This window comes from Onychomys torridus, chromosome 13, assembly GCF_903995425.1.
Source record: "Onychomys torridus chromosome 13, mOncTor1.1, whole genome shotgun sequence".
Taxonomy (NCBI): domain Eukaryota; kingdom Metazoa; phylum Chordata; class Mammalia; order Rodentia; family Cricetidae; genus Onychomys; species Onychomys torridus.
Window position 1 is genome coordinate 14,871,911 of NC_050455.1, and position 26,144 is coordinate 14,898,054.

The 26,144-nt window shown below is 44.8% G+C and overlaps 1 protein-coding gene across 4 annotated transcripts in view; it reads left to right on the top strand.

Moving 5' to 3' along the window:
- Positions 1 to 26,144, top strand: part of Fhod3 (formin homology 2 domain containing 3) — a 429,128-nt gene that overhangs the window by 255,918 nt on the left and 147,066 nt on the right. For all 4 annotated transcript variants that reach the window (XM_036204945.1, XM_036204946.1, XM_036204947.1 and 1 more), the window contains exons 6-7: positions 2,391 to 2,485; positions 19,478 to 19,589. In XM_036204945.1, coding sequence (XP_036060838.1) covers positions 2,391 to 2,485; positions 19,478 to 19,589 — 207 coding nt within the window. The remainder of the gene's footprint in view (positions 1 to 2,390; positions 2,486 to 19,477; positions 19,590 to 26,144) is intronic.

The window sequence follows — 26,144 nt, forward strand, 5'->3', positions numbered from 1 at the left end:
ATGATGTGCACAGTGGGAAAGTGTAGAAAGAGAAGAGACCATGCACTCAGTCCCAACAGTTCCTGTGTCAGCTCCCCCTGTCCCCACTGCCCTCCCCGTGCCCCTGCCCTCCCCCTTGCCCAACCAGGCGGTGCCACAGACCAAGCTCAGATCTAAGCAAGGCCACTGAGTTACATGCACCTCATAATAAATTCCTCTTTTATAAATGCAGATTGGACTGTCTTGTTAAATTAAGCGAGGCTCAAAGTTTTATGCTTGCCTTTTAATTCTCTAAACAGAAACATTTTACAGGGTAGGATGGGGCTTTGGCTTACTCTGTGTGCTGGGTTGTGACAGGTGTTAGGTTTTACTTGTCATAGAAATGGCACTTTGAGGAACAGCTTTGCTTGCTTGTGTGTGTGTGTGTGTGTGTGTATGTTTAATGTAGAGGCCTATTATTAAGAAAGGTTCTTCAATCTGTGTGAAGAAACATGTAAAGACGATGTCATCTCTCTTAGCATAGGCACCTGGAAGGCCAGCCATCCTGCCTATTGAAATCCTGCTTTTAATAAGAATGTCTCCAGCGTTTAGATACTAGCTAGCATATGAACCTATTATGTAATATTTATTGCATTTTGAGTGTACCCAAAATACATTTTTAAGCTTTATGTATTCAGATGCAGCTTTCCTTAGAATGTCTGTTTGTCTGTTTGCTCCTTTGTTTGTGGGCAATGCTGGATTTTTTTTGATATCACACACACATTTGTCTATCTTGATCCCTGACCTGTCCCTATTTTGGGTTGTACTTTTTTCAGTCAATGCCATTTCATGTAGATTATTTCCTAAAACCTACATGCAAATTTTGTATTGAAGAAAGTGTGTCAGTACATTAAAATGATTATCCATAAATTATGGGATTAGGGATTATTTTGTTTACTTTTCTGTAATTTCCAATTTTCAAAGTGAAATGTTCTGCTAAAATAAAATTTAAAAACTATCGATGCCATGTCAACTGCTTATGGGTGAAAGGTGGTTAGATGGTAGACATAAGTTAAGGGAACCTGCTTCATTTGGATATTCACCACCAAAATTATTTTGATGTTAATGTGTAACACGAAATCTAATAGGTCTTATAAAAAAAAACTCAGAGCCAGATATTGGGGTAAATGCTGAAAGATCAGAGAGACAAAGGAAAAAGCCACTGCCATGCCTCACCTTGATAACTCCATGAATCCTGTTTGAAAGCATCTGGGTCCTCAGCCAAAAGTGTTCTCTACTGAAAGGGCTCCAGCCAAAAAACTTTAGTTCCTGTCTCCTTATGCCTTATATACCTTTTTCCACCCAGCTGTATTAATTCCTTCCTAGTGCTGGGATTAAAGACATGTGACTCCCAAGTACCTGGGGTTAAAGGTGTGTGCAACCATTGCCCAGCTCTGTTTCTCCCCAAGTCAATCTCATGTAGTTCAAGGTAGCTTTGAACTCACAGAGATCCAGATGGATTAAAGGTGTGTGCCACCACTGCCTGACCTCTATGTATAATTTAGTGACTTGTTCTGTTCCCCAATCTTCAGGCAAATTTTATTAGGGTACACAATATATTACCATGTTAATGGAGATGTTTGAAAACAGTATGTTGCACTTTCTTCTTGGAGAATGATAATAGAATGGTTATGTTTTCTTAAAAAGAAAGGTTATTTTGGGGGTTCCCCAGGACTGTGTCTACACTAGGTAAGCACTCTACTAATGAGCTACAACTTCAGCCCTCTTTGAAATCTTAAAAATTTTGAGACAGTCTCACGAAGTTGGACAACCTGGCCTTGAACCTGTGGTCTTCCTGCCTCAGCTTCCAGAGTAGCTGGTATCACAAGTCTGTGCTTCCAGCTTAGATGGTAGATGATTTTTTTCAAGTCTGACATTTTCTATCATGTCATCTTTGAACTTAAGAAACTTCAAAGTAACACTTAAATGTGGTGGTGTCATTTCTATATGGGAATAGAATTGCATTTACACAGGATGGTTTTAAAAGACATGGGACCTGCTGACTGCAGCCTGGGGCACTGGTTGTTTTTGGAAACTTTGTGTGCCCTCTTGGTTCCAGATGCTATCTCATGTACAGCTTTGTCTTGTCTTGGACAATGTATACATCAGAATGAAGAAGCATGTGCTTATACATCAAGATGCATACACCCAGCAATCACTGATTTAAATGCCTTGGTTATACCCTCCTGATGCCAGGAACAGCCCTCACTGCTTTTAGTTTTGAAATAAGATTCGGCCAATTTCAGATCTTCACCCTTCCCTTCAGAGTTGGTTCCCAACAGACAGATCCCTTCATATGATGAAAATCTCACTGAAGATTACACTTCTATATAAACCCATAACATCTCTTTGTTTCTTTTCCCTGCCTGCAGCACTGGGGCAGATTATGTTGTATGTGGATGGGATGAATGGAGTCATCAACCACAGTGAGACCATCCAGTGGCTTTACACTCTTGTTGGGTCAAAGGTAAGGCACTTTTTTTTTCCTTTTCGGAACATCTTGTTCAATTTGCAAATCATTGCCTTTTTGTTTAAATCCTCTCTGAAATGTTTTTGCAAAGAGCTATCCTATTCAGCTTTGCTCAAGTCCTGTCTTGGTATAAATGATGACTAATCCTTTGTAGGTTTTTAAGCAACGTCAATCACAGATAGCGTATAAAGTTTGAATGCACTTTTTGTTTTTCTTCTCCTAAGCTGTAAAAAATGCCTTCAGCACTTTTGATTTCTAATGTATAATTAAAATATGATGCCATAGATAAAGTACCTATGTACCATATTTTGTGATCTCAAGTGGTAGGATGGCGCTGGTATGTGAAGTCATAGATACCAGACAAGAGAGCACCCAGTGCCATACTGGCCCTTGGATTTCCTTTCCCAGTGTTATGATGAGGAAAAAAACAAAAACAAAAGCCAACTTCTCCCATTTCATAGTGGAAAAACTATTTTCCCTTGGGCAACTGAAAACTTTTTCTTTCTCTCTCTTTTTGGCTTTGTTTTCTATGGAAAATGGAAGTATCTCTATTTTGATGCTAGTGTCAGAGTCTTGGAAGTGGAGTGGTATGCTGGGTCTATGAGGTTGACTTAGCAAGGCTGCAGGGGAGATTTGTATCTGCTCCCCTGTGGTGGTATTTTCTGTTTTCCTTGCATCTGCTTGGAGGCCTCCCTGGCTGACAGGTCTATCTGGAAGCAGGTTCCTCCACAGCTCTCTGATGTCCATGACCTTAAAAGCTAGAGAGGTGGGGGAGGCTTTTTTTTTTTAAGGTACTTTTAATACGTGTTACAACTGGATTAAGAAATCTTTGTAGCTCTGTTATGGTCCTGACAAGACTGATGTGATGGCGTGGGGACAGGGAGGAGCATGGATGAGCACGGGGGGTGAGGGGCGGGTGTTGTGGCCTGAGTGAGTGTGTTCCCTGAACCCATGTGCTGGCCTTTTGTGCTCAGGCCATGATGGCTCTTCCCTTTGAGTGGATCATTGCTGCTGTAGCAAAGGCCTGAGAGAGTAGGTCTGTTCTCCTCTGCTTTTCTTTTATGTCAGGGGACGACCTATGTCCCTTCTGGTGTCTGCAGTGACCAGTTGCCATCTTTGAAGTGGAGAGGCTGACCCTCTTTGGCTTATGTCCCTGCCTATTAACCTATATAGAACACAGTTCTGTTCTTTTTTTTAGAAAATCACCTAGTCTCGGGTGTTTTGCAATGGCAACACGAATGGAGTAAGAAGGAGAAAGTTCCAGAGAAGAGGAAGGGTTAGAAAGAAGTGGAAACTATGTGGGGGGGGGTGTTAAAAAGACATAGTGGCTCATATCTAAAACCCCTATGCTTGGAAGGGTGAGGCAGGGATTACTGTAGGTTCAAGACCAGCCTAGATTATAGTGTAAAATCCTGGCTCAAAACCCCTAAAGGAAAAGAAAAATAGGAAAAGAGATGGGACAAGCAGGAGGTAGCAAACTCATCTCTTAGCTACTCGCCCGTGGCATCACTTCATCCTGTGTTGATTTTTTCCTTTGGCATCACTCTGTAGGGTAAATGATCAGAAAAGGAGAAGAAGGGGAAATCTACATTGCAGTTTAAAATAACACAGAGAATCATAAAACCAGAGGCTTGAAAGAAATCAGCAGAGGAATCATGCTTTCCCTGGCTGGGCCTCAGAGCCCTTGCTTGCTCTGTGGTCCCTCCTCAGGCTCTGTCTAGGGTTGACCAGTTGTCTCTTCCCCACCCACCCACCGACTTCATTAGCACTAGACCACCTAGAACATGCGAATTGTCTCCACCTTTCACTTTCCCTAAGAGCCAGTCTTCAGGGCTTGCTGACTTCCAGGCATTGTGAGGCTGGGCAAATAGAGTCCAGTGGGTTTGTGCCTTGGGACCCATGGTGCTGCTAAAAAGGGGGATGCTGGTGACATCTGAAGCCGCTGTTCCATTCACTGTGATGTCAGACAAGATCTTGAATCATGCTCCTGGTGTACTCAGTTCCAGGTCAGCAGCTGTATGCAGAAAACCAGCAGCCATTGGCAAGGTTTTTTTTTTTTTTTTTTTTTTTTTTTTCAGCACAGTTCTCCTGAGATGCCCCCTTCTCTACAAAACCCACCGACACCTCTTGCTCTCTTGCAACTGGGTAGTGAAGGATCTGGAAAGAATAAGTGCCTCACCCTACCCAGGACCCTTAGGTTTAGAGAAGGAAGCTTCAGTTTTGTCCTCAGCACAGAGATTAAACAATGCAACTACCTCAGGTTTCCTCTGGTCAGGTGAGAAGGCAGGAAAGCTGTATTCTAGCCTTTTCTGTTGATGCAGTTGTGGCTTCTAAACCTGAGAGGTTTGCCTGGACTGCCTGCTGGTTATGCCTTATACAGGCACGATGTTGATAAAGGAAGTGCTGGTTAGAAAAAAAAACCCTGTTGTTCTGTTTTCATAGCGCTGGATTTTCCTCCCATGAAAGGCAACAAGATGTGAATTTGCTGCCTGCCAGAGGGCCATTATGCAATGCACATTTGTAGTTACTTGAAACTCCAAAGAAGAAAATGATGCATTTGCAGCCAAATAATGACTTTTAAAAGAGAAAGCACAAAATGTTTTCAATAAAGACTTTTTGTTTATATGGGCCCATCTCTCAACTTCTCAGTCAGAGGTAAGAGGTGGGTGCCCCCACAATGCCTTATTAAGGATGTGTGGTTTTTTTTTTTCTTCATGCACGTGGAATTTTAATTAATTAAGGTAAGCTGATTCTGTTTGTACAGCTTGGCCTGCCTCTTTGTCTTCCATTCTGGTCCTGGGGGAGAGCCTCATCTTCTTGCCAGGGATGGTCTTGATGTTGCCATGGAAACCACCCATTCTGTATTCCTGTCTACCTTTGCTCACCCTGCTCTCTATTTCTGCCAGCCCCACCAAACCTTCCAGCTGTGTGCCAGGCTGCTCTAGACATCAGTGGATTTCCTTTTCATCTATGTGAAGATGGACATGCTGTCCTGCTCTTATATAACCCCCTGCCAGCTAATTTGAGGAGGGATGAAAAGAGCCCGGGCTGTACTGTTTTCTCTTACACACATTCATATTCATGTTCTCTCTAGGAAACTCGGTTATGACAGAATGAACACAAGTCGAGTCGCATGACATGTAGAACATAGCATCAGAAGAGGGAGAAGATGGGAGGGATGGGGACAGTTACTACCAAGTGATGGGGCCCAGGGAAGGGTTGCAGCCAAAGTGAGAAAGATGTGGAGACATCTTGAGGAGCAGTTCCCAAGGCCTAGTTTTCTGGATTTCAAAAACTTAAAGCTGTAGTAAAAAGTGAGTCATATCTTGGAGTGGGATTCTGCCTCTGGCAGGAACGTGGAAGTTGATATCAAGTTTGGAAAGGATATTTTTGAAATGAAGGGATGTCCCCAAGCAGAGCTGAGCAGGTGATTGATTCCCAGGTGCCCAGGGCTCCCTGTGTCAGGAAACTGTGCTGATTGCTCAGGAGATGAGACTGAGTCGCCCTTTGGTCCTGTAGTCACAGTATTGTGTCGCTGATATGTGATTATGCCAATGGCCCACATGTAGGCTGAGACATGAAGAATGTTCTTAGTTTATGAAGTTATAGACTCCTAGCTGTGGTGAATGCTGAGTCATGTTAAAGTTGGTCTTGACATCACAAGTCACATTCCTGATATTTCCAGAAACAGAAAGGAAGTGGGTTGTGGCTCAACCCTAGTGGGACACAGGAGTTGGTAGGAAGCCCTTCTTATAGGAGAGGCATCTTCATCTAGACCATTACCAAACACTGCATGTGTGCTGCTTGTCAGTCACTCTGAATCCCTATGCAGGTGCTCTGAGCATTTAAGGGTAGCTGCCGGGACTGGGATATATACACATATATAGATATATACATATACATATATACATACATATGCACATAGCCCAGTCACTAAAGAGCTGTGTGTAAGCACAAGGACCTGAGATTGCTTCCTGGGACCACATTAAAAACAAACAAACAAACAAACAAACCATGTTGAGTGTGGTGGTGTGCTTGTAATCCCAGCCCTGGGGAGGCAGAGACAGGGAGATCCTTTAGGCTAGCTGGACAGCCACCCTGGACTACTTGGTCAGTTTTAGGCCAATAAGAGACCCCATTTCAAAGTAAGTGAAAAAATAAAAATAAAGGTGAGTAGCTCCTGAGTAGTAACATAAGAGGTTGTGCTCTTGACTCCACATATAGTATGTATACATGAATATGCAATCCATCCACATTTTACAATTAAAAATGTAAAGATGGTTCTCCTGTAAGTCTGTCCAAGCAACAATGTGTGTTTTGCTCTAGATGGGGACCTGATAACTACTTCCTCATTCTACTGGTCACCTGGTCACCACCTTCTTTTTGCAACTGGTAGAAGGTATACAGGAGCCTCCTGGGATAGGACATTTTCTTCTGCAAAGCAGCAGGCCCCAGGTGTTGGCCGAAACGAGCCTGGCAGTCCGTTAAACTTCCCTGGCTTTCTCTCATACATCATGCCTGCCAGGTCTTCTTTCTGCGTGTCCGTGACTGATGGTTGTGTATCTAAATGCAAGGCATTGCAATTTTCCTCATTGATCAGACCACAGTTCCAGCCTCAAGATAATTGGGAATTCTGTCTTGGCCATTTATCATCCTAACTGTTAGTGCCAGTTTTATATAACATAAATTTAATAAGCTATGCCTCTTTATTATAGAGGGGATGCTGAGGGGAGAGAGTGTGTGGATCCACCAGCACAAACTGCATGACGGCGCTGATTAGTCGGGGTGTTTTAGGGTCATAGTGAGGTAAGGGGGAGCTGCCTAGCTGACCATCAATCTACTCCTCTTCATTGCTCCCAGTGCCTTCTCAAGGTCTTTCTGAAATCAGGATGTACCGCATCTCACAGCACGTGCTAAGGCTTTGGGGTCCAATGCATCCTTCGCATGGGTTGCCTTTTCATCTATAAATGGAGATAGTCTGTAAGATGAGTAGACATGAGTGTGTAAAACTCTGAACACTGTTCCTGGCCGTGTGGCCTGCATCATTTGTTAATAGCTCTTTTTCCCAGAAGCCCACTCAACATCCTAATTTAGAGATGTTCTCAACTGAGACCACTGGGCCTAATGTTTTCCCCTCCCTTGCTCCCTCCTTCCCTCCCCCTTTTCTCTCTTACGCATCCATCCAAAAATTTCCTGGAGTATTTTTTTCAGGGACCAGTGGTGAGTTCAGAAGCTGTAGGATGTCATTTTTGGAGTCCATCGGCTCACATCCTGTTCTATTTTTGGTAGTTGCTGTTCCATCTGATTTTATACTCTGGGAGGCTTCTGTCGACCCTAGCCCTGACCCTGACTTGCCCCAGGAGTGCAAGGCGGGTTCCTACAGAGCAGCTTACAGCTGGCCTTTGTGCCTGCAGTTTCTAGGGCTTTCATGCTGTGGTGGTAGCCCACATTTGGCTTTCAAGAACTCATGGAAACCATCACACCTGAGCATTTCTTGCTGCTTGGCAGGGTGGCACCACCTTCCTTCCCTCTGTCCTCAGCTAGGCCTTTGCAGATACTTTTTCCTCTCTGTAAAGAAAATTGCCTCTCTCCCCACATTTCAAACCACTTGCTCTCCTCTGCACCCCCAGTTCCATGGCCGGCTCAGTATCAGTGGCGAGTTTAATGATTATATGCCTTTTTTCTTTTTTGCACATGAGTGTATGCATATATGTGGGCATGCAATAGTGTGTAGGTGAGAGGATGATGCCGAGTGTCTTCCTTGATTGCTTCCCACCTTGTATTCTTGAGGCAATCTCTCACTTGAACCCAAAACTCACTGATGTGGTTAGTCTAGCTTTTGGGGGGGGATGTCCTTTCTTTATATCCTTCATCCTTGGATTACAGATGGACCATGAGGCCCACTCAGCCTTTACATAGGTGTGAGGCTCTCAACTCTAGTCCTTATGCTGATGTGGCAAACACTTGGCCTGCTCAGCTAGCTCCCCAGCCCTCAGTTTGGAGATTTTCTTACTGCCAATCTGAGTGTGATACCCTCTGCAGCGAAGTAGGAAAGTATCTGAATATATATTTAAATATAATTATATATATATATATATGTTTTAAAACTCACACTGTAAACATATTTAACACCATGAAATCTGCTCAGTCATTGAATTCTATATGGCCTAGCTAAAGAAGTTACCAGAACATTAGTCAGTTCCTTAAATAGTACCTGTTGTCTTAAATCAGTACTGGATCTGGATCTTATGTTTATTACTTCCAAATGACTTGAGTTAATACATGTTCCATTAATAGAAGTTGGGCTAATATTAATTTTCATAATGAAGCTAATGACAACAGATTGAAGGGAAAACATGAGCTTATGAATGTCCTAAACATCTTGTTAGCATTATAAAAACTAACATTTAAAGCTTTTTAGTGAGTATGAGAACAAAATGTTCTCATTGTATAAAACCAGAAATTTTAAAAAGTAAAAACAAACAAAAAATACTCTCTGGAAATGCTACCAAAATTAATGATGGTGATTAACCTTACAACCTTTCTTTCTATTTTCTTAGATTTTTCTCTAAGATAGTAAGCCCTCAACATACTCTAAGCATTTTCGGTGTCACTGTAATATTTACAGTATTGTTTGATGCCTGTATAATAGTCTCATGCATGCCTGAGCTGTGGCTCACGGAGTCCATTTCATATTTCTCATGGTGTCAGTCAAGTGGCCTCAGATCGGACGCTATAGTTGAAGGTATTTTAGTATTATTAAAACCTGTTTAGTGACTGAAGTTGCATTGGAACTTTGTATTTGTCAACATTTCATTAGGTAGTACTTCTAAAGCGCCTTTCTAAATATTCCCCCAGTGTACTCATGTGCTATTGGCAGGATGGTACTGGCCACAGAGCCCATGTCCCCTGTAGAGCTCACCTGACTCCTCTGCCCGTGCACACCCAGAGTAAAAAAATCCAGTGTTTATAATTTCCTTTGTGCGTGTGCATGCACTTGTGTATGCTGGTGTTTGGAGGCCAGAGATAGACCCCTGATGTCATTCATACTTTAGACACTGTTCACCTTGTATTTTTTTGGACAGGGCCCCCTCACCAAGTATTCTAGACTGGCAGGCCAGTGGGTCCTTAGGGATCCTCTTGCCTTTTCTGCACTAGGATTACAAACAAGCTACATCTTCCCCCTTTATTAGCATAGATTCTGGAGACTGAACTCAGGTCCTTAGCCCTGCACCGCAAACACTACCACCTGAGTCACCCCTCCCCACCACTACCACCCCCACCCTATGTCATAGCATATTTGGTCTCTTAGATGCCCCAGGATGAAACCAATCTCAGTGGGAGAGAAGGGGAACTTTAAAATCAGGTTCCACAAGCCCTTGCCTTTGGGAGATACCAGAGTGAGAGACCTGAGGATGAGGCCAGGCCTCCGAGAGACAGCCAGAAGAGGAGGCCCCAATGGCAGAAGTATCGCTTTTAATCCATACTGTGGCTTCAGGTAACATATTTGGGTCCCCCCACCCACCCCCAAGAAGCTTCTCTCTAATCATCATTCACAGATGTCTTTTCCCCGTGACAGTCGGAAATAGAAGCAGGACTGGAACTCTGATGCTTCTGCTCCCGTGGCTGGAGAAAGCAACCATATTCTAGCCGTGGAAGAAAGAGTGGGAACTGGTGGTTTGAACCTTGGAACACGTTTGGAAGAATGCAAAACCACAAGTAGCCAACATTCCCTTTCTCCAAGGCAAATACTTTCCCTTTTCTAGGATGGTAGAGGGACCAAAGGAGAGCAGAGGCAAGGAGTTCTGGGAACCATCTCAGGAGGTGCCCTGCAGGCTTGGGTTCCCTTTGTCAATGCTCTTAGCCTCGCCTGCCCCCACCCCCAGGGCTTTGTCTCTGTCTGCCTGGCACCCTGTGTACTCACTTCTTGGAGACTCCTGGCAACCAAGCTTGCTTGAGAGCACATTCACCATGCCAGGCTTACCTGCTGTCTGCTGGCATGCCTCCAGGCCTAGTTGTTTGTAGAAGAAAGTTCTTTTACTTGGGAAATATTATCTATCATATTTCCACAAAACACGTGTTTTGAGCCAATAGGAAAGATGGGGCTCTTCACTGGCTAAGGGCAAGAATCTGTTTGACCTGTGTTTTCCTTTGGTTTCATTTAGAATTTGGCCATGTAACAAGTTATTGTAGGGGTTTTGTACCCCAAACTGGGCATGCTGCTTCCTGTAAAAGCACCCAAGTTGTTGATTTCCTTCAACCAATATTGCGTTCTGCAAGCAGTAACAAGATGCCCCTTGGCTGGCATATTCATGAGAAGCCTTGGTATCCCTTTCTCAACAGTAAAGGGGCGAATTAACGTTATTTTATTAATTGGCCCTTTTCTTTTTTTCCACATTTTATTTGTTTTGTGTGTGAATGTGTGGGTGTGTGCATACCATGGCCATGTGTACAGGTCAGAGGACAACTTGTATGTGTCACTTCTCTCCTTCCATCATGTGGGTACCAGGGGTCAAACTCAGGCCATCACGTTGAGTAGCAAGCACCTTTACATGCTGAGCCATCTCTTAGGCCCTCAAATGACTCTTATTAATGACCCTGAGTATTCTCTGGAAAATTTAGCAAAGCGGATATTTTCTTAAGTTTGCACACCTCTATTTAAATGAAGTTCCAGCTAAATTCCAGCTAAATAAATCATAGTAATTTGTACTTTTTTGTTCGGTTTTTATCTTCACCATCATTGGACAGCTTGCTCTGTTTTATACTGTACAGAATTTCTTACTCACTGATTATTACCTTAAGGGCTACCCAGCTTCCCCCTGGGTTACTTAACTGTTCAGAGTTGGTTTCCTTTCTGTAGACTTCACTATGAGAAACAGGCATCTGTCACTCTCTGAGGCCAGAGCATAGGGATTTGGTGCAGGTGACTTCCTGTCCTGGCTAATGTGCCAACCCTGATCATTTTATTCTCCATAAAATAAGGCCCGGAGTTCTGTGCTTGAGATATTGTATTTGAGCCTTTGCTTTATTTCTGATAATTACCCACGTCAAGTTGCAGACAGTCTGTTAGAGTTGAGAAGGGAAAGATGCTGGAGCCTAAGATTTCTGTTAAATCATTTACTAATTACAAAGAATCTTGGGCCTCAATTCAAGCTGCTTGCTTAAGAAGTCTCAACTTGAGAGTATGATATTAGAAGAAAATGTTAGACAAGGAGTCTTAAAGATGCATAACTAAGGGACTGTAATTGTGTGTGTGTGTGTGTGTGTGTGTGTGTGTGTGTGTGTGTGTGTGTGTAGACGGGTTCTCAGTCTGCAGACCAGGCTGATCTGGAACTGACTGTAGCCCAGGCTAGCCTCAAACTCAGCAGCAATCCTCTTGCCTCAGCTTCTAGTGTTGGTTTTAATAGGCACGAGCAAGCCAGCATGTCTGTTTGATGTTTTTCTGATACCTAGTCTGTTCTAGAGGATCGGTAAATGTATAAACAACATGGTGAAGCTGTATAGATCAGGGTGTTTTACAGCTTTTAATCTAGTTTAAAAGACCAGCACCTGCCTGTAGAGCACATGTCTATGCTACTTCAGTGGGAATTAAACAAAACCACACATGTTTTTCTAAACCCTTTTGTAACTTAAGTCCTAAGGTTGGGAACTTGTTTCCTTTTTATGGTCATTGAGATTTTAAGGGAGAAGTTAACACTCTGAAGGCTTCTGGAAAACTTAGATTTGTACTTAAAGAGCAGCATATTTGACCTGCTCACTGTATTTCTTCTGTGTCCTTACATCCAGTGAATTGTGTGTGACGTTCCAGGTGAAACATCTTAAGAAACTGCCCTGTATTCCTTTCCTAGGCTTCTGGTCGCTGCATTCTGTCTAAAACCTAGACACTCCCTGTAAGTGAACAGGAAAACCAAACCCTAGTAACGCACAGTGGTGGTACTGCTCCCCCACCCCAGCCTCTCTGAAATGAGCATGACATTGGAATCCAGAGTATGTGTGGGATATGGAGGCTCTGTCCTTGGTTACTTAACTGGCATTTTGGCTTTCATGAAGGCCTTTCAGCCTATTCTATGCTGACTAGGAACATAGATTCCAAAGGAGTGGGCCACCCTGCAAATGTGTACATCTTTATGAAGTACGGTGGCTGTATGCCGCTGGCCTCTCACTCTCCTCATACAAAGGAACTATTGCAGATTCCTGCTTAGCTATATGTTTTAGAACAACATAAGACATTATTTTCTAGGGCTGGGCATGTAGCTCAGTTGGCAGAGTGCTTGCTTCAGTTGGCAGAGTGCTTACCCATTGCCTGTAGCACCTGTGAAGCTCTGAGTTGGAGCCCCAGTACCACATAAATCTGAGTGTGGCTTTATAGATGTAGCTTCTCTGACTTGTTTTAGGAGATAAAATCCGACAGCACACTCCCTGTTCCTCTGCTACATGGCTGCCTAAAGAACATCTGAACACTACAAGACATGCTAACATGGAAGAGGGAAATTTCAAGAGGCCTCAACTCTTCACAAAGAGCTGCAGGCTACTAAAGAATATTGAAAGCAGATGGACTAGTCTTCCCCAGGGAAGAACTGCCCCCCCCCATTGGTAATCCAGTACCAAGTGGTCAGCCCTGGAATCATTTCCATACAAATAACATTATATGGACCTAGAGCCTGTGACAGGGGCCTTCCTGCCATCCCACAGCAATCCTGTTCCACTGAAGACAAGAGGCTGGGCTAGCAGCACTTAGCTCTGAGATTCCCTGACTGCCAGCCACTACAGTGCTAGAACTGTTCTCTGAGGATAGTCGGTGCCCCTCACGTGGGTGATGCTCTCTGTGTGGGGAAGAGTGGTGTGAGTCCTCTCTAAGAAGCTGATGGGCCATATCCTTGAAGCATGGCCAGGGCTGTGTTATACCCTCAGAGTCTCAAAGGGTTCTGGGCATCCAAAGGGGCTCCTAACACTGTTGAAAGTGGAAGCAAAGGCATGTGGATTGGAAGAGACTCAAGCACAGCCAGCCAGTCTACCCGACTCAGCTTTGCCTCCTGCAGGGATGTGCCCCTCCTCTTCAACCCATTTGGTTTGGAGCTGAGGCTGACTCCATGCTGCCATGTCGCCTGTCTGCTTCATGACTGTTGGACCATCCCTTGGTGTCACATGCTTCATGAGAACTGGATCAGCTCTTCCTGATTTTCCTCTCGTGGCTAGACAGGTTGCCAAGGGCTTGATGCATTGTAGTGGAACTGTTCATATTAGGACAGGAAGGGGCTTCAGTCGGAGCTGAAGATTGGACGTGTGAGGTTAGAATGATACTTTGAGGGTATGGTGTGTCTGAGCCATGCAGTGGTGTATGTCCTGGCATTCCTGCAGCTTACTCTCCACTCCTCTTTTGGAATGCTCCTTCCTACTTGGTTTTCCGGTCAGGGAACCAAGAGAGCCAGCACCTCCCGATCTCGGGTCTTAAGGGCTCCCTCTCTCAGCCCCACGCTGTAGGCATGACAGTTACAGGAAGCCTCAATTGGGGTAGTACTTCCAGGGCAAAGCTGGAACGGCTACCCCCAAAAACTACCTTAAGCCTGCCGCCCCTGCTCTACTACTGCCTCCCTTTTTTGCCTCTTCCCAGTGGATGTGGGCTGGGACTCTTTAATGGCAGTTCCTATGCAAATGTGTGAATATGTCTAAGATGCATTTGGATTTTGTGAATTTGGGAATCAGACCAAAGGCCTTGTACATTCTACAAAAGCACTTTACTGCTGAGCTAGCTCCTTGGCACCAAGAAAAGATTTTTTAAGAACTTTGGGGCCTGGAGAGATAGCTTAGCAGTTAAGAGCACTGGCTGCTCTTCCGGAGGACCTGGATTCAATTCCTAGCACCCACATGACAGCTTACAACTGTCTGTAACTCCAGTTTCAGGAGATCTGACACCTTCATACCAGTGCTCATAAAATAAAGTTAAATAAATTATTTTTTAAAGAAAGAACTTTGGGAAAGGTGATGTGCTGGACTTTGAGGTGGATATGTGGCCCCTGTCTGGCTGCTGCACACTTTAGAGGGTTGTGGCTATATTTCCCATACAGAAGGGTATCAAAGAGAGTAACTGTTGGGTAAGTGAAGGATAGTATAGCATTATTTAGAAGCGGTGTCCTTCCCTACTTTCAAGTCTTCACAATACTGCTAATGTGGAATTTCTGAGTAGGAGCCCCGATGCATCCGAAGATGAGTTGCAACATGCTTTCAATTAGTATTAGGAATTTGCCCCAAATTGATGTTCCGATGCTCTTGCCTCTAAAGCACTTTAATTATCTAATGTGCTTGTTATTCATTGGCATAGTAAAGTTTCTGAAAGCACCAAACATAAATGAAGTAGAAGCTAGAACCCCTAAATATAGAAACCATGTTTAAGAATTTTTTAAAAATAAAATTATGGTGCCCAAAGAACTCTCAACAGAGCCTTCCAGCACAGGAGAGGAAGACATGAGAAGGAAGATTTCCATAGGTAAGCAGCTCTCCAACAGAATCAGCCATGGCTTGGGGATTCTGGGTGCCAGGGATCATGAAAGTTACACAACCACACAGGTGCTCAGAAGGGCTCTATGGGACTGGCAAAGTTGGCCCTGCTGAGACCAGCCTCACAGGAGTGCACTGTGCAGCCACCAGGTTCTCCCCAGGAACCACAGAATGATGTTCTACCTCCCGGGGAAGCCGCCAAGCCTGGACTTGCTGGGTTTGTATTTATTTGAAGACATTTCTCCGGCTTTACACATACAAAGCACAGCTCATTCTTCTGGCCTGCCACCCTCACCCCCCAAAAAGCCTTGTACTTGTTAAGAAAATACTGTGGAATTTAGCTTCTTCCTAGGCAGGAAGGAGCAGGCAGATAGTGGGGGCTGAGTTAGGGGCTAGGAACCCTCTAAAGTGTTTGGAGCCCCCAAAGTACTCGGTTCCCTGTGTGGTGGGAACAAAAAGAGGATGGGGAGCGTGGAGGCTTCTTGACCTTCACCTGACTGTGGAGGGCCTTAGCTTGGCTGTGACCTGTTCCATGCCATGTGATGGGATGTAAGGAGAAGCTTACTGAAGATAGGCCACCTTCACATGTAGTGCTGGCTCAATGACTTCTGTGTCAGAGGAATTGTGTAGGCGTAGCTTGTATTCTTAGGCACAGTAGCCAAATGTGTGTCCAGTCTCTATGTCTGTAGGGGTCCTTGTAGAAAAGACCACAAACATGATTAAAACATTCTGCTTTAAATTGTGTCTTTGCTGACCATGCAAATGCTTTTATTCGTCATTGTTCCCTGAACAACGCCATAAAACAGCTGTGGTTCATACAGCATTTGCACTCTATGGTGCTAAAAAGAATCTAGAAGTGACTTCAGGTACTCAGTTATGGGGAGGATGGTTGTGAATATGTGTAAATACTACTCAGTTTTCTGTCACTCAAGCATTTATGGGTTTGGGAGTCTGTGGGGGTCCCAGCTTCAGTTTCCCATGGATATGGGAAGTGCTTCTGGAACTAACTCAGTCATGAGAAGGATGCAAAGGGAAAGGATCTGAGATGTGGTAATGGTCAAGGGGATCCTTTTCATCAAGGTGTTTTCCACAAGTGGGATTTCCCAGGCCTACATAAGAGAAGACCTAGCTTGTAGGACTGGTTCCATGCAGAGAAAAGAGCCGGAGAGAAGTCCCCAAATTGGCAGTAAGCTGAAGTTTACAGAGTGTGTGTCAGCAGCATAAGACAAAAACCTTGGAGGCTACCATGAAGGTCCTGGGTGGAGAGGGATGGGGGCATGACTTGAGAGAAGCTCTATCCCACTTAGATTCTGGAGCAGTGTGAGACAACTACAGGTGTGTAGCTGGAGTTTTCTCCAGTCCTGCCTGTCCCACAGTCAGGACAAATCTCTCTTACCCACCAGTCCTGCAGCCACTCAGACCCAACGGAGTAAACACACAGAAACTTATATTGCTTACAAACTGTATGGCTGTGGCAGTCTTCTTGTTATCTAGTTCTTCTATCTTAAATTAACCCATTTCTATAAATCTGTACTTTGCTACATGGCTCATGGTTTACCAGTACTTTACATCTCGCTTGTCATGGCGGCGGCTGGCAGTGTCTCTCTGTCTCAGCCTTCCACTTCCCAGAATTCTCCTCTCTCCTTGTCCCGCCTATACTTCCTGCCTGGCTACTGGCCAATCAGTGTTTTATTTATTAACCAATTAGAGCAACACATTTAACACACAGAACATCCCACAGCACAGGTGACTTCAACTGACTGCACTGAGCAGGGCCTGTTGTGGGGGGTCACATCAAGAACAGGCCAGGCTGGTAGTGGCAGGTCACATGCAGTGAGAATGAATGAAAATCGAGTGATGATTTAGTCACAGTGAAGCTGAGGTGTGGGATAACTCCTGAGAGATGTCAAAGTTATAAGACAGCTTGGCCCAGACTTTGGATCAGGCCTAGCAAGCAGCAGACATTTAACATCTGATCTTAGATGAATTGTAAAACCCAGGGATAGGATAGACTTGTCTAGAGAGTGTGTGGAAAGAGAAAGAATGAACTCCCAGGCAGAAACTCTTAAGTCTTCCCAAAGCCATACTGGACACTCTGAAAGAGACAAGTGAGGAAGTCGCCATCAGGTGGGAGACTAGCTGCCCTGTTCCCAGAGAGAGTAATTGGCTGTGTTGCGTGTGCTACCAAGGGTTGAGTGAAATCCAAGAAAACCATTGGATTTGACAGCATGCAGGCCACCGTGGACCTGAATAGCTAAATTGAGTAGTGGAGATAAAGTTAAATTCCTGTCAGGTTGGGCCAGAGAGTGCATGAGCTGCTTTTCTAGTTGGTGGAACAGAATACTCGGATAAAATGAACTTAGGAAGGAATGGTTTATTTGGGCTCATATTTTTTAGGATATGGTCCCTCACGGCAGGGATGGAGGCAGGAGCTGGAGGCAGCTGATCACATGGCATCCCCAGCCAGGAAGCAGAGGGAAATGAATGTGCTCAGCTCACTTCCTGCTTTTTGTTGAGTCTGGGATCCCAGCTCATGGAATGGTGCAGCATATCCTGAGAGACTCTTCCCACCTCCCTCAACCCAGTCTAGAAAATCCCTCACAGACATGCCCAGAAATGTGTTTCAGCTGGGATTCCAAGTCGTGTGAAGCTGAGCAGCAAGATTAATGACCATGGGACATTGCTGGGAATCAGAACCATGGGCTGTAGGAACTCTTGGAAAGGTTTTTGTTTGTTTGTTTGGTTTGTTTTTTTGGTTTTATTTTTTTTGTCTCAAGGGGAGCAAGGGAGCAGTCACCCAGTGGAGAGAGTGGGGCCAGGGACAAGACAGGTAATTACATAGTAGGTGTGAGAGCAGACAAAGAGCCTGGGGACAGAGGCATGGAATGGCCTTGGAGAAAGGACTTGGGGCTGGTGGGATTTTAAACTGTTGCCTCTTGTACTAGTTTTTTCTTGTTGCTGTGACAAAGTAAACACCCAACAGGTACAATTTGAGGGAAGGAGGATTAATTTTTGACCCCTGGCTTAAGAAGATATAATCCAAAGTATGGCAGCTAGGACCTTCTTGGACTGGACAGACAAGAGTCGGAGAAAGAGACAGTTTCTTGGATCAGGAAGCAGAGAGAAAGAGAATGCTAACACTTAATTTGCTTTCTCCTTTTCCCATTTTTCCTTCCATCCAAGTCCCCGTGGGATGGTGTTATCCACACTGAGGGTGGGTCCTTTCCCCACAAGCTAATTCTCTTTTCAACTCCCTCACAGACACACCCAAAAGCTTTCCTGAGTTTCCTCGGTGAGTCTAAATCAGATAGGTCAAGTTGACAGTATTGACCATAATACCTTGTACAATGCAGTTGCCTGCTTGGGGTCTCCTCCCTTTTCCATCAAGTCTGTCCCCTGTCACTGTGATGTGAGCACACACCTCCTGGGGTCCCTGGGTCTCCCTCTTGGTGCAGAGCAAATGAAGAAGCAGGAGCTGATTTTCCACAATATGGGAGGGTGAAATGGTACAGATTGTTTGACCTGTCCGTTGACTGATAGATCAGTGCATTAGCAGACACCCCTAAGCCCACTCTGAGTCAAATGTAGTTCCTGGCCTCTCCATTTAGAAGAGTCTTGTGGGGTTGAAAATGGCAGCAAACAGCTTGGGCAGGGATGGACAGCCTGAGACTGGCTTGGTGTTCTGAGGTGCATCATTTGAACAGTTTTCAGGAGGTATGTGTATGGCCGTTGAGGGAGAGATTCTTGGAAGGAAACGGGATAAATAAAAGGGAGGTTTTGAGGGGGAGAGGGAGGAGCAACTAGGAGGTGGGAAACTGACCCAGAACCCCACAGGACTGAAGGAGCTGGAGTCAGGAAGCCATGGTAACTTCCATTGAGCGAGTTGCTCATTGGTTCCTCTCCAAGGGAAAGAAAGGTTCTGAGCTTGCAACTCCTCACAAATGCTCAGCCGTGGATCCAGGGTCTGTGAGTTCCAAGGCCCCAGGCAGCCTGCTATGCCTGCTTAGTTTAAGTGCTGAGGACTTGACCCAGGTTTGCTTTCACCCAAGTTGGCACTTGTGGCCAAGAACAAGTAGTTTGACCTGCTGTGCCTTCTTCCTTATTGGAAAAATAAAAACTGTGACTACCGTCTTTGGGATCAAATGAAGTCTCCAGTTCAGCATGCAGTCTTCCTCGTTGGAAGTTGGATGTGAATTCTGGGGCCAAATGCCCTGGATATGAATTTCTGGTTCCATTGATCAATAACTGCGTAATCATGGACAGTGTGCTCTGCCTCAGTTTCCTAATCTTCACAGTTGGGGAAGGGGGCACTAATACCTGTCTGCTGAGGTATCTAATGAGGGGTGAGTGAGGCCTTAGTGAAGCAATCTGGGTGATCCCTGAGGAGCTCCAGGTTGACTGATGGCTGAGTGCTGGCTGTGGGTGGAGGAGAGAATGCATTCAGGTGGGCAGGGCGGCCTCTGCTTCTGTGTGATGGTTTTATCTTTCCTCCAGTTCCGCCTGGTGGTGAAGACAGCCCTGAAACTTCTGCTCGTCTTTGTGGAGTACTCCGAGTCCAATGCACCCCTCCTCATTCAGGCTGTTTCTGCTGTTGACACCAAAAGAGGTGAGCGGTCCCTGCCCGGGAGCCATCGAGGTCACAACATCTTATATAGGGAGGTTTTCCCATCTTCTAGTGAGTTATTGGGAGCATTCTGTGTGTGGACATCTCCATGAAGGACCCAGAGTGGTAACTATGGAGAGTAGGGCTGGAATGTGATGCGATAAAGAAGAAAAATGCACATATGGATCTAGCCAGCACACGTCAGACATTGCTTTTTGCCCCCATCACTGAGCACCTATCTTCCGGAGCCGGTTCAGGTCACCTTGTGTCCTTCCTTCTCTTCCTTGTCCCCTGGAACACTGTCCCATGGATGTCCTTTGAGCCTTCTGCCCCCCCCCCCCCATCCTGTGCTGTGTCTTACTCAGGGGCCGCAGCATTTCTGACCTGTTGTCACATACTGTGGGCAACCGGGCCCCACCTTTTCCCCCAGGGTACTCTTGAGGAGTGAGGGTTAAGATATATATATATATCTTCTGTCTCTTCTAAAGGGCTTTAAAGAATTCCAAGGGGTGGAGCAAAAGACCTCCCCCCAGCACAGCCAAGTGCAGACCCTTCCCAATACCTAGTAACCATGCTTGTGGTGGTCAACCCATCCTCTTATGCAGCAGCCCTTCTGGGTAAAGCAAGCTCAGATCTCACTAGGAAACCTCGGTAGGCTCCCACAACACACCACTCTGCAGGACAATGAAAATTCCTCACCATTTCATCAAACCCTGTTAGTGCCTACAGCATGGAAGCCATCGGAGCCTTTCTGAGTAAGGGACTGCCTGCCCTGCCATCTCTCTCCTGGCTTGTAACACCCCTCCCTGTCTCCTGTGCTCCCAAAGCTCCAAACAACCTTCCTCTCTGCTATTCTGTCATTGCTGCCTGTCTGTTGACCTGAGTATGTCCAGCTCATAGACAAGGTCTCTATCTCCCTGCATACCATTCCAGCACTCAGCTGTCCTGAGCAGACAGGCATGCTGCACACAGATAGAAAAGAGTGGAGTGTCATGTGCCACATGTGATCTCAGCACTGAGGAGGCTGAAGCAGGAGGATCATAAGTTCGAAGTTAGCCTAGGGTACCTAGAAAGACCCTGACTTGAAAAGAAAAAAGAGACAAAAGTAAGAGCTGTAGCTGGATCGTGTGAACTATGCTGTGGTCTACAGTGGTGTGAAGTCTTTAGCTGAATTGCTGGGATGCCTGTGACATCTCTTGCTAATTTTCCTCTGAGAGGACCTGATTGTTCTTATCACCATCCCCACAAAGACTCAGATAAGTAAGAGGAAAATCTGAATAATATTTTTTCTCTTTATGATTGCAATAGTAATACTTCACTTGAAAAATCTGGAATACCCAGTCTACAGATGATCCCAAATCACTTTTGCTATCAATAGGCAGGTGTGCTAACATGTTGATGTATTCCCATCCAAGTCAGACATACAGACAAAGCAGCCTCTGCGCTTTGTTGGGAAGATTAACAGCCTAGGCTATACTCTTTATTCCAACTAGCTATGTCTGACTCAAGCTTGCTCACTACTCCCTTTTGATGCCCATTCAAAATGGGAAAGACAGTAGCTTCCTCATTTCTTTGAAGGTCTGAGATAACAAATGCCAGCCAGGACTATGAACCTTTGCTCTGAACACACAGGCAGATGCAGCGTGGCCAGTCCAGCCTAGAAGCAACTCTTGGTCTCTCTGAGGGAGTGTGTAAAGATGGCAGAGCCTTAGGCAAGGTCAGATCCTGGAGTCTGGAAGGTGGGTCCCAGACCACAGCACTTGCCTGCTTCTACACAACATGGTGCAATCTGGTACCGAACAGGAGATGTCTTATAGTAAGAACAGATTATAGGGCCAGCTAACAGTCCTAAATTAGGACAGCCAGCAGCTAAGAAACGATGTCTGACTTCCTGGAAACCTGGTGGGTATTTGGGGGAAATAGTGGTTCCCTTGATTTATCCTTGTAGGATATGTGTTCCATCTCCCAGCTATGGAGTTATTTTAGGAGAATGGATGTGTGTTTTGTTACCCTCTCTTAAACTGTGGGTATCTCAAGGACACTTGCCATTGGACCATGATATAGGGACATCCTTTTCATAGCTTTGAGGTTCTCCTTTGACCTTGTTGAGTAGCATCTCCTAGCATCTTTCTTTGGAGTTCCCACTGCATAAAGGACATGTTATGGAAAGGGAATGACCCTCAGATGAACCTGGGGCTTTGTTTCCCACATCAAGCTTCATTCCACAGTCCCAGCCTGAGGCCTCCACTATCCTAAGTCTCTCCAACAAGACAAAACGATGACCATCTTTTCTCAATTAGTTTAAAAAAAAAAATCCCATAGATTGTTTTCTCAGCTTGGTAGATTTTGCCTATAAAATTTCTTCAACCTTTGGCAACTGCTGTAATGTGCCTGCCACTAAACACGAAGAGCTGCAAACAAAGGAACATCACTAATGAAAAAGCCCAGAGAAAGCTCATCATGTGTGGCTCACTAGCGTGCTTCTTAATAGATATGTGTGGTCTTGGCTGTGATTTTGTAATGCATACATATAGCGTCATCCTGGTTTACTGGTAATAAAGTTGCCCTAGGATTCTATGATGGAATTAAGCATACAAATATGTCATGGAGTTCTGCAGAGAGCAACACGAATTCCAGGTGTTTCCAGCAGCAGGTTTTAGAGCAGTCTCCAGGTCTTTATGTGCCAGAGATGACTGAAGGAGAGCTGAGCATGTCCATGTGGGCACACGTGCAAATAGCTCATAAATTCTGCTCCACGGCGAGGCTCCAGACTCATTCCTTGGCAGGAATGATTGGCATGGGAAAATGAGGGCAGTCATCTTTCTATTTTTTATTAGACAGAAAAACTCTTAGAGTTGAGGACTCAGCAAATAAAACTAACAAAATAAACTAAAAGCCCTCAAAAAGTCATTACTACCTAAAGCAGTTGAAGTCATCCCAGAACAGATTCCCTTGGTGGCTTTATAAACATCATGCATGGCCACCTATGAGTTAACCAGAAGTGTGACATGGGCATAGAGTGGACCACTTATAGAGCCTAGAAAGAAAGTCTATCAAAGGAGCCCAGTAGTATAGCTCAGTGGCAGAGTGCCTCTCTAATATGCACGAAGCCCTGCATTCGGTCCTCATTACCTCAAAACAGACAAACCAAAACATGCATCGTAGGTAATAATTAACATTTATGAATATGAATATGTAAACATTTTAAATGCCTCATTTGGCCTAGTCTGCTATACTTTAGCTTTGGGTCTAGAATAAAAAAGTGAGTTTGATTAGCCCCTGAATGTGTCATGGAGTCACAACTGTCTCCTCAGATCCTCTGGATCATCTTCACTCTTGTAGTGGGGGGTGGGGGAGGCAGAGGTTGCCTTAGGATGTCTTCTTTAATCATTCTCTGGGTTACTTTTCCACAAGGTCTGGATGAACCTGAATTGAGATCACTGATCTGTCTAGACTGACTGGCCAGAGAGCCCTGGGGATCTGTTTGGCTCTGCCTGCCTCGCATGGGGATTATAGTCACATACCACCACAGCTAGAAGTGTTATGTGGGTTCTGGGAATCAAACTCAGGACCTCGTGCATGTACACCAAGTGCTTTACACCATCAGAGTCATCCCCCGGCTCTCTCTCTTGCTTATATCTTTATGTCACTTTTTTTCTTTGGGGGTAGATGCAGCCTGACAGAAAGAGAGAAGGACAGTAGCTCATGGAAGCTTTAAGGAGGTTGCCAATTTGTCATTTTGTCTTATCAGACTCTCTTTTCTTAAGATTTGCCCTGTTGTCTTGAAGCTAGGCAGAGCAATGGTCCCTCTGACATGTAGTTAGCCTCTCCCACAGAGGGGGAGCTTGGGAAACAGAAAGGGCTACTCATTTTGTCATAAATCTTGGGTCCTATTAATTTGGTCCAGAATAGCTTTTGAAGTTACATTTTTCATTTGAATGTAAAGTGATGAGATATGACTTAATTCCTGGACATGCATATCACACATGGTTATCATAGAATAAAGTCGAATTATCTGTTCAAGCGATCCTGTCTCTGATTCTGCTTGAGGGAATTTTGAAGAGTGAAGAACACCCAAAGCATGGTGGAGGCTAGAGGTTACACACTTGAGCTGGACTTCACTGTTCATTGTCAGAAGTCTCTGTGGAGACTATATAGATCTATTACCTGGAAAGATCCAGAATGTGCTGTAAATTATGTCCAGCATGTGTTTGATCATTAGACCAACTCATGTTCAAGGCATCATGTTAAGTGTCTGATTGAATTTATGTAGGGGCCTATCAGAAGAATAAGATGGGAAAGGTCTCAAACATGTATTCTGTGTGTGTGTCTTTAATCTGAGTTAAGAAAGAAGCACGGTGCCTTCGTGGCAAGGGAGGACTGGCCTGGAACCTTGTAGAAGGTGAGCAAGTAAATGCTGGTGTCATCAATAGCCACGGCCATGATAATGACAACTACTGATGTTTGGGTGTCTGCGGTGCAACAGACAAAGCCAGTCAGTGTCCACACAGAGTTCGGTCATTATGCAAACATCTGAGTCTTCTATGAGCTTTTAAACACCAGGAGGCACTGGGCTCTTATGGAACCTATATTGCATTATTTAGGGTGCAGGGTGGGTGGACATTGGATCTTGAGGGAGACAGATAGAAATGACAACCTTGTCTTCTAATATACCCCATCAATGCTAAGAAAGGAACTACAAAGGCCTTTTCTCCTGGACACCTCATAGTAAACCCTTAAGACAAACACTTGCATCTTAGCTTATAGATGTGTCCCCCAACCTGTCTTAATCCCCAACTTAAATCTTTTTCTTTTTACATTTATATATTCACTTATTTATAGTGTGTGTGTGTGTGTGTGTTAAGGGTGTAGCAGTGATCCTCTTTCCCTCTCTCTGGCATACCTGCCTCTATTACTTGGCTTTTCCTTCCCCAGGCCCCACAGGGCACTTTGGAATGAAAATCAATGATGAGAAAGTAGTTCTGAGTCCAGAAGCCCCAGAAAAATTAAAACTACAGACTGAAGTGTTTTCTCTAGGCACAGTGCACCCAGAAATTCTCCCAGCATCTTCTGGGAGCCCTCTAGTCTCTGAGATTGATGCCCCATTAGAAACACAAGCAGATATTGTCTCAGATACATAATTATTGCCAACAACTTGGTATTTTATAGTGAACATTTCTGGTGACCACAATGTCATCAACCTACTTTTTAAATGAAATAAAGAAAAGAATATCCTTAGAAAAGAAAAGAAAGAAACACAAGCAGATGCTTTCTAAGTTCATCAGGATGGCTGAAATGGTCACTTGGTTGGTACTTGAAGGACAGCTATATCCTGGTGCTAACGGTAAAGCAGTTAGATGATAAAGTCTGGAGACAATTTAGTGGGTATGGGAGGGAGAGCATGTCTGTGCATTCAGAGTTAAAAAGAGAGGCAGGAGCCGGGTGGTGGTGGCCCACGCCTTTAGTCCCAGCACTTGGGAGGCAGAACCAGGTGGATCACTGTGAGTTCAAGGCCAGCCTGGTATATAGAGAGAGATCCAGGACAGGCACCGAAACTACACCAAGAAACCCTGTCTCAAATATATATATATATATATATATATATATATATAGAGAGAGAGAGAGAGAGAGAGAGAGAGAGGAGAGATTGCTTGGTTCTGACTGGCTGGGTAACTCAGCTAAAGGATAAGACCAGGTTCACTTGCAGGAAGAGCTGTCATGTCTCTGTGTGGAATTAACTTGTGTGTGTCATGTCTTATAGAAGGTGGCTGGCTACTCCTCCATCCTTCTGCCTTCTTTCCTTACTAGGGTGTATCTGCCTTCTCATTCTTGGAAAGCTGTTCCATCTTCACATACTAAGTACCCTCTCAGAAATCATCCCTGTTCTCAGACATTCTCCTGACTCTGTGCTATATGGCAGGCACTGTGCTGAACAAGAGTGATACCATCTCTGCCTTTGGGAAATGTTTATCTCAAGGCCAAGGTCAGCTCTGTCACAAGCCATCCAAGGACCAGCATTCGGAAACTGCTGTGCTTAGGTTATTTACAAATTTACTTTATCAAGCCAGAATAAGTGATATCCGTTTGAGATACTTTATAGAGGAATCACACAGAAAAGAGGTTCACATTCTAGCCCGCCCACCCGAGGGCAAGCAGGTGCTCCTATCACTCCTAATATGTATACGTGGAAACTATGCCAAAAGATGGCTTTGTCCTTTGTGGCCTTGCACTTGACTTAATGGTCTTGAATGTAAAGTGTTTTCTAGCTCTATCCCAGAGGCTGGAGACAGCAGCTTGTGAGCCTTCAATAGAGGGGCTCACCTGGAGGAACCTCGAATCCCATGCCTTCCACAGCCATCCTCACTGTATCCGCCTTGCCTTAGCTAAATATGTCCGCCACTTCTCAGATGTTGACTCGTGCTTGTATCTATGTTTGCAGTTGTGTCTAGATATTTCACTAGGTTCTAAACCCATGAAGGGACATTACCCACCAGACTCTGTACCCAGCTGATACCCAGACAATATCTGATGGCTTAGAGGTGGCATTCTTTTGCTCTA